We start from the raw sequence: 14,470 nt of genomic DNA on the forward strand, positions 1-14,470 counted from the left end.
AATGGTTTTCACTTCACAGGTGGGCCTTGTCAAAGTTAATTTGTGGGTTTTTTGGTGTAAAATCTTAGTGCAGCGGAACCAAAATATAAAGAAAGACGTATACAATGGAAATATGCAAATAAAGTAAAATACTTTAAACTTGTACTAAAGTGCAGTAATTGAGTAAATCTACTTGGTTACCTTCCAGCGCTGTAGGCCGGTACTTGATGTGCTTCCTTTGCAACTACAAGGACCATGATGCATTGCAGCGAAACAGTCATTATCATGACACATCTTCAACATAAGGAAAAGCTTCGTCTCTGGAAGCCTTGTATTTGCTAACCTTGTGGAGAGGGTGGCTCCTTCTTGTGGTTAGCATTTCGAGAAGTCAACAGAAAGCGTCTCGTCTCGGCTGGCAAGACACTGTCGGGCATTAAATGTGTGTCATAAGTGATCCACAGCTGGCTTCGTAGCTCAGAAGCTAAAGGAGAGCTGCACAAGCTAGTGCGCGCTAACGCTAGTTAACTGGGGAGAGTGCAGGACCGCTAACGGTACATTCACCAAAGACAGCAGCTCAAAGAGGAAACTGTTGACGCTACAACTACAGGATATGTCACAACTGAGTAGCACAAAGTAAGTAGACAGTTTCTTAGTCTGCTGCTGCTCGTGTTATGGTATCTTTCATATACTGCTGCTGGCTAGCTAAACTACAGCTACGTTAGCGTCACGGGTCGAGGATTTGAAAACATGCAGCTCGTTTATGAAGCTTCAAACCAGACAGTAAGCTAATTACATTAATTTCGCTGAACGGGTGACACGACGTAAGTCAGATGTGGTGTCAGGGGCTGTTTTATTGCCCTGCCGTATGAAACGCTATCACGTGAGTTGCCACAACACAGGAAACATAAGTCAAACCTAATTTTCTCTAACTTAAGGCGTTAAATAGCCTAAAGTTATTGCTGTTCTCGGTTACTTTGATACGGACTTTTATTTTATGTTGTATCTGCCATTACTGACTGTAGTTAGTGCTAACGGCTAGCTAATACATCAACAGTAAACTTTGCGCCCAAAAAGCCACATCGGTGAAGTTTTTCCAGACATGTGATTTGGATTTGCTGTGTTTATTCAGTTTGTTTCTTCGATTCACTTGCTGCAAAGTTTTGTAGACGAATACTGCAGGATAAGTTTTCACCTAAGTGGATTAACCGGGTTTTCTGTGTTGTAGTGAGGAGTAAGCCTGCACCTTGACCCGTTTGGCACATTGACCCCTGTTCTGCACCCTTTTAATAATGGGCTTTTGTAGTAAATGTAATTTGCCGTCAGAAAAAGGAGTAAAAAAAGACTGTATGTTCACAGGCAGTTTTATACATATATTTGTCTGTTGTTCCTTTTAATACGATAGAAATGATAAAATGTGCCAGAGTGTTTTAAGTAGAGACGACATAGGTGAATAGTTTAGTTTGCAATCAGTAGATATCACCACGAAAGTTGACCAGTTGATTACTAATACCACACTGCCGTTTTGCATTGCAACTCTTGAATGATTATTTATGCAAATGAAGCAGTATATATGTCAAAACTACCTAATTTGCATGAGGTTGTCAAACATAAATCTAAACATTAAATGTTTGATTCTGTTAACATTTTAGTCAAAAAAATTTTGCCAAGGAATATTCCTCCATAGCACTTCCTAAATCAGAAAATACTGTCAACAGACAGAGGTTTTTTGGAACAAACTGTTCTCTGAGTCAGGCTGTGACTGATATATGAAAAAATACTTCTGTTAAAACCTTCAGAATGTAGATGGGAATACAACTGAAAAGTTTGGTGTATTTAAGTATTAAGAGAAGTGGAAGCTCATTTTAAGATGTAGGTCTTTCAACATATATTCGTTATCATTGATATTTGAGATCTAAACACAAATTGTAGTAAGATAAACACCTAAATGTGAATTCTGGTTGTTTTCTCTTCAGTAGTCTGAAAGAAGACATGTTATAGGAGTAAATAATCTCAAAATCTATTCATTTTACATGTGGTGTCTCATCTTCATCACTTGGAATCACTGTAAAACACGATCAAATGAGCTAAGTGTATTCACATGTTTTCTCTTTTGAAAACAGGGATATACATTTGTGTTTTTGTTAATTATTTGTTAGCTATGCATATCTAGCATGCCTTCATAACAACAGTGCGCTCTCATTGTAATCTACTGCCTAGCAGAGATAATGTGACATTGCACTTACATAACGTCAGCTGGTGCACCATCACCTTGATTGTCCCATGTCCCTTTTAGGCACTTAAAAGCCCCATTTCAATTCACACCTCTAGTTTCTATCCATTCTTACAGTCACTCTAGTTCCTGTGCATGTTGAATAGTTTGTTAGTAATCAAGATGAGTGATATATTTTTCAGCAAAAGAGCTCTAACCTCTAAAACAGCTGATGCAAGTAATGGCATGCATTTTAAAGCAAGAGATGGGTCATGAGGATCAAAAGGGCATTGATTCCAAAACACTGTTAAAAAGGTTTAATTATATATTATCTGTGTATTTTGTGCATCACTGTCCCATAGTGAGACTAACTTCATGCACTTTTGGACTTAAAAACACTGTGTGCACAATATAGTTCAACAACAAGAGTTTGGAGATAATTTGTATTTTCCTTAACAGCATTACATGGGGCTGGATGTTAAATGATTTTTTTGCAGTCGATATCCAGGAGTCGATAATATGCTTTAGGCTTGTCTGTGTAGGTTCTCATTCCTCAAGGTCATGGAATCCAAAGTTGTTTAAATCAATCCACTGGACTTTAAGAAAGTTCTTTGAAGACGTTTCACCTCTCATCCAAGAGGCTTCTTCAGTTCTGGTGGTGGTTGGTGTTGCTTTTAAGCCTCTGTGAGGTGTGTCCAGGGCTGTTATTCCAACGACCAAAACCAAAACTCGTCTGACTACTCAACGATGGTCGTTGTGAGTATCGGTGGGGGTCGTTGAAATGCACAGATGTCACTGAGCCCTTGTGTGCTAATCGTGGTCATTAGCATGAGTCTGCTGAGTAGTTCTTTTGGGGAGTTATGAAACGACCTGATTGTAAATTGGTGAAAGATGATGTCGCAGACCACCCCCTCTGTTCAGAGATGGCTTCTCTACTTTGACATGGATGGCTTCTTTCACTCCTCTCTCAAACCATCTGTCCTCCCTGTCCAAAATCTGAACATTGGTGTCCTGAAACGAGTGTCCTTCTTCCTTAAGATGAAGGAAGACTGCAGAATCCTGTCCCGAGGAACCACCATTAGCACACGAGGGCTCAGTGACATCTTTGCATTTCAATGACCCCCACCGATACTCACAACGACCATCGTTGAGTAGTCAGACGAGTTTTGGTATTGGTCGTTGGAATAATAGCCCTGGACACACCTCACAGAGGTTTAAAAGCTGAGGCAACACCAACCACCACCAGAACTGAAAAAGCCTCTTGGATGAGAGGTGAAACGTCTTCAAGGAACTTTCTTAAAGTCCAGTGGATTGATTTAAACAACTTTGGATGCTTTAGGCTTGATGCTTACTGAAATTACACATCCTCTGTTAACATATATTCCTTCTTCTCTAACAGCAAGCCTGTAGCGACACTGCTGTGAAATTACAGGCCACAGGCAAAGATGAACACGTCCTTCCCTTGGTTCCCCATGAATCTCACCTAGAGTGCGAGAGTTTTGTGAAAAAGGCGAGAGGAGGAAGATACGTGGACTGTAAACCAGAGTCATGAATCTCCATCAAGTCCTCACAGGGGCTGTCAACCCGGGGGACAACTGTTTCTCTGTCGGGAGTGTCAACAATGTGCCATTCACGGTAAGATATTTCAAGCACTGGAAATATTTCCCTCCCAGCATTTTGGATTCTTAGGGGGTGGTCAAAGTGATTTTTGGTAGATTGAATGGATTTTTTTGTCTATTGTATTGAGTAACCTTGCAAACAAAAACTGTTGCTGCCCAGAAATGAAAACCGTGATATGAAGTATGAAAGTAGCAATCCAAGGACACTATATTTGAGCAGTCACCTTTTTCTTTATAGCAGATGTTTTTGACTTAACATAGCAGGTAAAGAACAGGTTCCTGCAGGAAGTACTTTGTTAGGACTCAGACTTTGTTTCATGTCTGTAATACAAAACCAGTACGTCTGAATGCGTTTGCAAACTCAATGAGATACTGCTTCCGTGCTATTCATAGAGTGGATCAATAGGAGAACCATTTGTGTCCCCCTGTCCTCTTCTGAAGGGGACACAGTCACAGTGAATCATAGCCCATGCAAGGATTTCCTTTAGAGAGCCCCAGAAATAGAGGTTACAATTCTAATCTTATCTGTTTGTACTCCAGAGCTGTCATGTGGTGGCATGTTGATGCATTGACACTGCTTCTAGGACAAGTGCAGTTCAAGAGACCCTTTATACAATTCTCTCTGGATGAATCTGAGTGTCATCTTCATCTCTCTTCACTCCTTGCTGTCTCCATGTCTCTTGACAGGCCTATGCATCAGGTTGTGATGTGGTGATTTTGGGCAGTGATTTTGAGCGACTGCAAATCATCCCAGGGGCGAAAAATGGCAACATCCAGGTCGGCTGTGTCGACTGCTCACTGCAGGGTGGACAGGTAAGTTGTCCTCTGTCCTACTGAGTCCTCAGACTGATCTGCAGACAGGATATTTCAGTGCAGTTTAAGTTAGTCAACTTTTTGAAAGATTGTATACAAACACAGGGTTCTCGCCAGTGCATTTCAGCGTAACGGCCCGTTACGCTGTCTAACGGCCTGTTATGCAGTCGTAACGGCCCGTTACGCTATCAGTTTAAAATATTGTTATGAGAGTGTGTGGCTCCGTCATGAGAGAGGGAGAGAGAGCAGCATGTGTGAGTGTGAGGAGGAGAGCGAGATGTCCGAGCGACCCTGAATGCAGCGCGAGCGAGAGAGACGGCAGTTCGGTAGAGGAGGAGAGAAGGTGTGTAGTTGCTGGGTTGGCGGTACTGTGCGGTTTAGCCACTGTTGATAGACAATAAAGGCTGCAGTGTTCTTCGATACGGCTGGGCTCCTGTGTCTTTGCCTCTACGGCTGCTGATGAAGTGAAGGGGGTTAACCCCGGGCTTCCTGACCACGGTCGGGGGCTGAACAGGAAGGGTTAACACTGTGATTAGGGCCGCTGCGTTGTTATTTTGACAGATAACGCCATGTGCGTTTGTTTTTAACGATTGGGTGCCTGTCTAGGTTAATTTATGTCTCCCCACCTCAGCCGTACTTTCCTGTTGATTGACCCGTTCCCGTCTATTGCGCATGCCATTACGCTGAAAAAAAACTTCTGGTGAGAACCCTGAAATAATGTACCAATGATCACAGGGAATCCAAATCCCACTGAGAATATATTGAGGGGACTTTGATTCTTTATCTTATTTTGATAGAAGATGAGGATTTGCTACAGACACTGTTGTGCTGTGGGCAAACATTGCAGGATACATATAATATTAATAATAAAATGTTATTGATTGGCAGGAAAATATCTTGCTTTGATAATCGACTACTGTTTCAGTCATTTTTTTTGTAAAAATGCCAAATATTTGCTGGTTTCATCTTTTAAAATGTACAGGTTTAATGCATTTCTTTTTCGTCAATGTAAACGGAATTCTTTGGGCTTTCAGCTGTTGGTTGGACAAAATAAGATATTACCCTGAGCTCTGGCTTTTTTTTCTTCGTAATTTTCATTTTTTCAATAGGCAGAACAACTAATCAACTAATTGTGAAAATAACTCTAATATTAATGAACAATGAAAATAACTGTTAGTTGCAGCCCTAAATCCGATTATGATGCAATATGTTTATACCCAACCCTTAACACATCCTCTGGTTTGATGGAGATCAAACTATAATTAAGGGGTGAATCAAACAGATAACCTATAACTTCACCAACTTACTAATTGTACTTTTGTGTTTGGCCTAAATTTAATCTGAAAAAGCAGAGGACATTAAAAACTGTGTTTCTGGTGGTAGGGAGCCTCAGGTCACAGTTCTGTGTCCGTGAAATCATACTTATTTAATGGCTCCTGTCTAAATTTTGATTAAAATGTGTAGAACTCTTTTTAGATTTTGTTGTAGATGGCCTAATACTGCTTCACAAGGCACATTAGTAGCAAGCTCAGTTGTCGTCTTGTTAAGCGCTGGCAGCTCATGCTGTCAGGAAAAGAGTTTGTTGGCAACATCAAAGGGTGGTTTAATGAACTTGAGCTTCTAGTCATCAAGGGTAAGTGGAGAGAAAAATCACCCGGTAAAGAAAGGAGTAGTACAGCAGACGCATTTGCTGTTCTCATTGACAGGCCGAACTGGATCTGAGGTTTTTCCCTGTTTTGGCAGAACTGCCAGTAGAATTTATGAAGGAAGTTGGCAAAGACGTCAGTCTAGTTGCAAAATTTCCTGCTAGCAAGAATGAAAACTTAATAAAATACTTTAATCCAGAAAAAGGCTTTTACTATTTTTTGAATTTGTCTCATTTTATTATTGAACCTGAAAACTTCAGATTTGTAATATTTAAAAATTTGAGTGAAAGCAAAAAGAAACTAGAAGTTTTACCAAACTTGGACCGCCCGGTGACAAAGATGACCCCTGTGACCTTGAAAATGAGGTCATGGTCACCAAATGCGAACTTGACCTGTGTCTTATTATGGTACACCTGTGTACCAAATATGGTGAGGCTACATCAATATTTTATCGACTTATCGTCCGGAAACCAAATTGTTACAGACAAACAAGCTAGCAAGCAAGACCATGCAGCTGAAAACAATACCTTCCAGAAAACACAGTTTTGCCGGGCGGTAACAACCTTGAACTGAGATACAGCACACAGCTTAGTCACACATTTAAAGTACCTGACCTTCTCTTAGTCCCAATTCAGAACGATTTGAATTGTTTGAGGAGTTTTCTTGCAGAGTTTCGTTGTAGTGTTTTTTGGTATAAATCACCACCTTCATTCAAAATCTTCTGAAAATTTTGACTATGAATTTCCCTCAGCAGTTGACCCTCATGGTTAGTGTGTGATTGTATTTGTGTAAACAATATAAAAACCTACTATATCTATTTTCCAGGCATCTTGTTCGTTAACATTTTTCCCACAAATTGAATTGTGTATTGCTTCAATGGCGACAGTTACAAGAAAAATAATTGAGAATTTGAGGAATTTCTAAATGGCACACACGTTATCAGTTAAATCACAGATGGTTGTCTGCCTGCATGCCCCTAATATTCATCTTCTGTACTTCTCAACTTTGATAGTGCAGCCAAAGTAGTCCTTTGTTCATTATTATTACTTTGTTACTATTACTCATAATTCCTGTGTGATACTGAGTAACAAAGCTGGGGTCAAATACAAAAAGAGCATTCCAGAATTCACATATCTGCATAAATTTGATGATAAAGGCATCAGCAATCTGGAATTGTTTTTTTAATTGAGAAGGTTGTTGTCTTGTTAAAACGGCTTTGACATTTTTTAAATGGAAAAAAAAAAATGCTCACTTACTCTTTACCACTCACCACTCCCCTCATGTGATGTTTAATCCAATTCACTTGGCCCAGAACTACCCTCACATGCCTCCAGCATGGTCAAGCATCTGTTTAAGCATGCTAAGTCGGTATACTTGCCAGTTCCACTTCATTGCCCTCTGCACACCGTGATATTTGCAATGCATTTAGTTTACACGCTACATCCTGTGAGCTCATACTTTAAGGGTTGTGGCACTTCAAATGCATTTCAGGATTGATTGATTATCTGTTGCTCTGAAACATCCATCTTCCCAGTTCATTACATCGAAGGTGTAATTGTTTATGACTGAAGAATGCAACATTATTTTGAGACACTACTAATGTGGCTTATATCAGGTTATATATTACGTTAGAAATCAGTACAAGAAGTTCAGGATGTTGAACAGGCCACCTATGTCAATATCATAGGGTACTGACATAAAGTCAATGTAAATTATTGCTTTTTCTGCATAAGTTAAAATAGTTTCACTAGAGTTTTTATGACTGTTGAAATATTCTTACAGCATTATGCTGTCTCCAAATTTCTCTTGGGATTTTATGGAAATGCGACCAAAGAATAGTCATCATTATAACCACAGAGAAGGAGCTTTAATGTTGTATAACTTCCTCTTTTTTTAAGAACTTTTTTTCTTTCTTTTCTGGATGAGATGTATATCTTGTGTTCTTTTACAGCACAGACATGTTAGATGTGATTCACTCAATTCTGATTACTTTTTATTCAATGTGAACTGTGTTGGTTTATCTGAATATGGATCCATGTCCTGAAAAAAGCATGTGTTTTTCCTTGTCTGAGCCATTGTTTGTCTGTCTGGAAGGACTTCCATGTGACCGTGCTGGAATGGTTTATATGTGTGTGTCTGTGCACGTTTACGCATGTGACTCACTTCTTCACAGCACTTCCTTTTTGACAGGAAACATATTATTTACCCACAGCTTTTAGTCACTGTCATAGAAATTTCACCAATTCTTTTAGTTTAACATTGTGACTGTGGCTCCTATGGAAAGCACTTGAACATGTAGCCTGAATGCATGAATGTGTGTATGTAGACAAGTCAATGTTGACTCAACACGGAATTGTTATAGGCTCAAACTATTGTTGGTTTGTTGTCTTAACGCTAAACTCATATACTCTTGAGACATGTCATGGTTTCTAGAGTTAAATATAGTTTTTTTGTTTGCTTCCAAATAGAATCTTTAATAAAGATCTAATAAGTATCTGCAGTCATCGTTTATTTCCTAAATTGTCAAACACAAGGCTTTTTTAACAAGAAACATGAGTTTGAAGGCAGTTTTAAAAGCATGTTGCTTAAGTTTATTACATGAACTTAAATTTGATTTGCCTGAAATCAAACAGAATTCCCAAGTAGTTACAGTCTGTTTCCATCTGAAATTGAATATCTGAATCAGTGAACTCAGTGGAAAAAACAGATTTTAAGGTCTGGATCCAGGCAAGCAATTGATAATTTTATATAAGAACTGAAATTTAATATTTGAAATTATATATAAGTCTTGCAAACATGCCTTTTTATTCTTTGCCAAAAAACATGTCCTAGTATCAGACATGCTGTCTTTTTTTCTGTTGACAGATTGCAGCTTCCTATGGAAGCATCGTGTGTGTCTTTGAGCCTGTTCAGCATCCAGATCAAAAAGACACATCGCTGACCGTGAGTCCCACGCATTATTTTCCAGTCAGTTATGCATGTATGAGATCATACAGAAAATTTAAACCTTGTCTTTCTCCTGAAGTTTTCCTGATATTTGAAATACAGCAGAATATTCTTTCTCCAAACCCATCAAGATAAAGCGCTGCATTAAAAGTCTCCAGGGAAGAACAAATACTTCAGACACCCATCTACATTCTTGCTAAAAATGTGTATATTTTCAGACATTGTCATGTTCACTGTTTATTAGGGATTTATGGTTGCTGCATGGATTAGCAATGTTAAAGCTGAACAGTCTCCTGTTGTCATAAAAGCAAAGAATAGTCATAAGGAATGGAAAGAATTTACACCATCTTAGACATACTGAGTGCCTCTTTCATTGTTGAACTTCTCTGGTGTTGCATTGCTTTCCATGTGGCCTGTTCACATGCGACTCACATGAAAGTAGCTTTGCTGGTGGTTCTTTAGCTGCTCATATATTTAGAAGTAGGTGATTGAAGGAAGCCGTTCTTTTCTGGTTGATTCCATTATTTTTTTTTAAATTGAATTGATTTCTTAATTTTGTCTGCACAGAAATGGAACTGCCAATGGCAGAAGACTGGTCAGTTTGTATTACAGTCTATGGTACGGAACCTGGCCTGGCACCCCACAGGTACTTCTATGCATTGTTTTTTATTTTTAAATCTAGCACATGTATAGCAAAATACATAGCTATGTCAAAAAAGTAATTGGTTGCTACTTTACATACATATCTATCTCTTGCAGTATATAGATCCGTGTTTCTTTTTTAAAACAAATATTTGATGGTAACTTTCCTGAAAGCTTAAATATGTTATTTTGCATCCAGGCAGCACTCTCTTAACAGGCTCTAGTAGCCTGCAGTTGTGGTCTACAGCTGATGGAGTGAAAGATGAAGCCAAAGAAACGGAAAAGCAGACAGAAATGACCATAAGAGACGCTCGTTCTGCCTGGAGGTGCATCTGGGAGAGCAAGTAAGAGCATAGAAGTACAAAATCTTCACATGATCCTGCTTTTCCCTGTAACTTTAAAATTGTGATTTTTTTTTTATCGCTTATATTTGTTTTTGAAAGGAACAAATTTGTGACAAAATGTTACTCTTCACAAACATTTACTGTAACAGGATGACTTGGTTTTTAGTTGCATACTAAACAAGAAAAGCACTGAGAACGCAGTACTCTGCAAAGGCTGCTCAGTCGTATCATTGACCTGACGGATAAGTCGGCAGCGGTGGATTTTTAGTAGGATCATAATCATGTGATTGTCAGCATGCAGCTGACGTAGCATTCATTTTTCATAGTTACAGTGACAGCGTGCCGTAATCTTGCAATGATATAGATGCCTTTAACAAATTCATGGATCCAGACTATAAACTGCATCACTGCCAAAATCTAATGAGTTGGTCCTTGTGTTATTTCTGACCTTCCCTGAAAATTTCATCCAAATTCATTTGTCTGTTTTTGAGTAATGTTGCACACAGATGACCAGGTTAACAGAAGGACAAATGCACGCCGATTGTCACATTATTCTGCTGTGTTCCTTGGCGGAATAATAAACAGTTTAATAAAATCAACTAATAAAGTTGGTTCCCATATTCCAGTATTAATCGAACTGACAATTTTTTCAGCTTACTGTATTCTACCTTGTTTTTTTTCTACAACTAAAAATCAAACTTAGCGATATTGGTTAATTAAAGTTAATTATTTTTTTTGTTTTTGTTTGAAGGACTGCAACTTCAGTCAGTTTAATGAAGTTCTCTCCTGATGGGGAGTTTTTTGCTACAGCTGGGCAGGTAAGCAGCTTTTTACCTGGGTGGCTAAACCAGTATAGATTTAGATACAAAGAAGGGTGTGAACATCATGTTTGTTTCCCTTTGTTTATTCACTTTGACAAACCCAGACATTTAAACTCAGATGTGACTCCAAAGTAACTAGCCAGTAACTGCTCCCTATTGGTGTGATTTTTATTTTTTGACTACAACCGAGTGACTTTAACTTTTGTAAGGCTTCAGCTAAATCCCTGTTTTGCTCTCTTTGTTAGGATGACTGCCTAGTAAAGGTCTGGTATAGCACCAGTAAGTGGAAGTCAGGTGTTTCCCAGCTCTTCACACCTCCAGAGCCCAGTGTGACAGTCCAGGGAGAGCTGGCCTTCTCCTTTGTCTACCTGGCCCATCCCCGCTCTGTTACTGGTTTCTCTTGGAGGAAGACCAGCAAGTACATGCCACGGTATGGACACTGTCAAGGCATCGTCTCAAAGCCCCCTTATCAGCAGTTGATTAATTTTCTCAGCTGATTCAGTTTGACCTAAGCTCACACGGCTGTGCAGTACAAGAAGAAAAGCACAAGTAAACAAGCATGGTTAGCTTCCAGTATATGACCATAGGTCTAGGTTGGTTGCACAACAGTAGCAGTATTCATTTTGCATAACCTGTTTGTAGCACTGTTTTACTGCAGGTAGTATCTCTTTCTCTGTTTATTTAGCCAGGCAATTGTATTGTGTTTTTATTGTTATTGGATTTTTTTGTGTTGGGTGATTAATGAAGGAAAAAATTCATAGCCAGTTAAATGCCAAACAGTATGTAACAGCATTGCTCATCTTATGTGACCTGCCATTTTTCTCTTTCACAGCAAGGAATATTATTTAGTAAAAGGCTGTGAAGAGACCAATATTATTTCAACTATTGGTTTATAGAAACAGCCGTGGTAGTATGTCAGTTTAATGATAAGCCAACATTCTCACTAAGCTTATTGCTGTCACACCTTTGGAATTATTGGAATTTGTGGTCTAGACGGTATTTGTATGTTAACGACTGCCAATAATTGGATGCATTATTAACACTGTCTCTTACTCTACCTCTTGCAGCATGCTCTGCGCATGCATTCCAGTTGCCTTTCCCTTTTCATATCACACAAACAAGTGCATCGTGTTGTGTAACTATGGGTTACATTAAGGGAAAGATCAGATTAATTTCTTTATCACAAGTTTTATAACGTTACTATGCTTCACATTTGATATTTAGTTCTAAATGATGAACATATACACCTTATACAGGTGGCGCGCTTACAGCACAGCAGCCGGAGCTGCCATTGGCAGGGCAGCTCAAATGTAATTTCGTTGTATACTAAAGTGTGCAATGACAATAAATTCTCTGATTCTGATTCTAACATAATCTGCACTGATATGTTCTGCACTTTCCGGCAGACCTCAACATACACCTGTTGATATTCTGCGTCCTTATTCACTCTTGTTTTTTCTCCTATCAGAGGAGCGGTGTGTAATGTTCTGCTCACCTGCTGTAAGGACAGTGTGTGTCGGCTCTGGGCAGAGACGCTGTTGCCAGGTGACAGCCTCCTCTCTGGTCACCATAACAACCATACTTCTGGCCAACACAGTGAAACACACAGATGTGCTGGGGCCTCTAGGAAAAACAACTGCAATGGGAAGACACAAGGTCGAACAGCACAAGAAGTAAGCGACTTTAATGCAGTTTTTACTTAAAATAAATGCTTAATAAATATTTTTTTTTTATCAGACTCAAGGCATTACTTTTTTATATCTGTGTCACAGTAAGCCTATCTTATAACTTGGATTCAGAGTACAAAAAGAAATACCACTATTTAATTATTTTCTTATGGAAAATAAATGGCAAATGCTGCAATTCTGGTTTGTCCCATTTGTGCTGAAATTAAGGGCAGATTACTCCCACTAGGGGACAGGAGAGATGAGAGGAAATGAGCAAAGTGAGAAATTATAAAACAAAACTGAAAAAAAAAGAAATGGAGAACAACAGTGACTTAGTGGAGTTAAAAGGAAAAATTAATTGGCTGAGACATGAAGATGATTTTTGAAGCTTTGTAGAGCTTAAGACAACCATCAGTGAAAAATTCTGCCCTTGTCTATGTAACACCCAAAAATTCTAACTTAGATTTTTCCTAGTTCTTTATGTAGTTAAGTTTTCTGGTGTGAGCTCAGATTTTTAATAGTCGTGTCTCCTGTTTAAAGTGACCTTGGTCATTGCAGCCTAACCACTGTAGGCTTCAGAAACGGTACCAACATCTATTTCAATTTGGACATTAAAATGGTTATGGCTTTCACTGTGACTAACAGAGGTGAGGGCACATTAGATTACAGGATAAATAGGTATGCAAATGTCTCTACTGTGCCTTGAGGAGAGTCTGTAAAAGTACCTGTGTGGAATAATTCATCACAGATCACAGCCAGCGTTGCATGATGTGGCCTGTGTTAAGTCTGAGGTAATTTTCTCCCTTTTGAATGGGTGGACCACACAAAGGTAGCCCCATTTTAAGCTAAATTTTTAATATGATGCCTCAAGGTGGAGACAAAAATACAACATTTCTTGCAAAATCAGTAAAGTTAATTAAGCCCAAAGTTTCTTGATATGGATGTTATTAGAGAACCTGCAGGATACGATGAGGCTCAGTTTGTACCAAAATCTAAATGTTCTACTTTACATATTAACATCATCTAAAAGGATGTGTATCTGCTTTGTACACATCAGTTTGGTACATACATACTCAGACGGTTAGTTTATGCACAATTCTCGTCAATTTTTGGCAAATGATGTCTTTGCAGATGTTGTGAGAACTTACATCTCAGTAACACTTGCAGCATACAGCTCTTGAAGTACTCATTCTACACCAAAGAGTTGACATAAAATTGGTTATTTTGTGAAATAATCTTTATAAATTTGAAGCTGCTCCACTTCCAAAATTTTGACTGTCATAATAGCTTGATGTTTACCTTGAATGTTTTCAGAAGCTCAAGTCTAGAACCGTGGATCTTTACATACAGCTGGGAAAGAGAATTAACCCAAATTACAGAACCTCCCTATCCCTCTCTCAGCCACTCTTCCATGCTGCCTGTTTCTGTGTGGCTCTGCTCTTTTATAGACAAATTGGGCAATTAACTTCAATGCTGTTTAAACGTCAATAGCATTAAATTAAATCTCAATCCCTAAGGGAAACATCTGTTCACCAATACCGAGTAGCTCTGCACAGGCAGGTAGGAGAGTCATGAAGCCTTGTTAGCAATTCACATCAACCTCCGAAAGCAGGATTAATCTGCATTGTCAGGCTGAAAGGGGTAACGGAGACACACAGTACTTCACTTCCCTTGTTTTCAAGTTATATAAGAAGCTCTAAATCTCTGAAGATTATTGCCAGATCTCAGTGCCTCTGTGACATGCATACGCTTAAAAGCTATGATATAAACACACAGATAAGCTC

General features: G+C 38.9%; 1 protein-coding gene across 2 annotated transcripts in view; it reads left to right on the top strand.

The window, feature by feature from the left end:
- The first annotated feature begins 242 nt into the window (after window positions 1-242).
- The window catches only part of LOC110949950 (dmX-like protein 1), a 56,841-nt gene continuing 42,613 nt past the window's right edge, over window positions 243-14,470 (top strand). For both annotated transcript variants that reach the window (XM_022192293.2, XM_051950562.1), the window contains exons 1-9: window positions 243-612; window positions 3,588-3,823; window positions 4,495-4,620; window positions 9,132-9,209; window positions 9,780-9,858; window positions 10,054-10,198; window positions 10,950-11,016; window positions 11,265-11,449; window positions 12,488-12,692. In XM_022192293.2, coding sequence (XP_022047985.2) covers window positions 3,737-3,823; window positions 4,495-4,620; window positions 9,132-9,209; window positions 9,780-9,858; window positions 10,054-10,198; window positions 10,950-11,016; window positions 11,265-11,449; window positions 12,488-12,692 — 972 coding nt within the window. In that variant the 5' untranslated portion in view covers window positions 243-612; window positions 3,588-3,736. The remainder of the gene's footprint in view (window positions 613-3,587; window positions 3,824-4,494; window positions 4,621-9,131; window positions 9,210-9,779; window positions 9,859-10,053; window positions 10,199-10,949; window positions 11,017-11,264; window positions 11,450-12,487; window positions 12,693-14,470) is intronic.

This window comes from Acanthochromis polyacanthus, chromosome 7, assembly GCF_021347895.1.
Source record: "Acanthochromis polyacanthus isolate Apoly-LR-REF ecotype Palm Island chromosome 7, KAUST_Apoly_ChrSc, whole genome shotgun sequence".
NCBI classification, from domain to species: domain Eukaryota; kingdom Metazoa; phylum Chordata; class Actinopteri; family Pomacentridae; genus Acanthochromis; species Acanthochromis polyacanthus.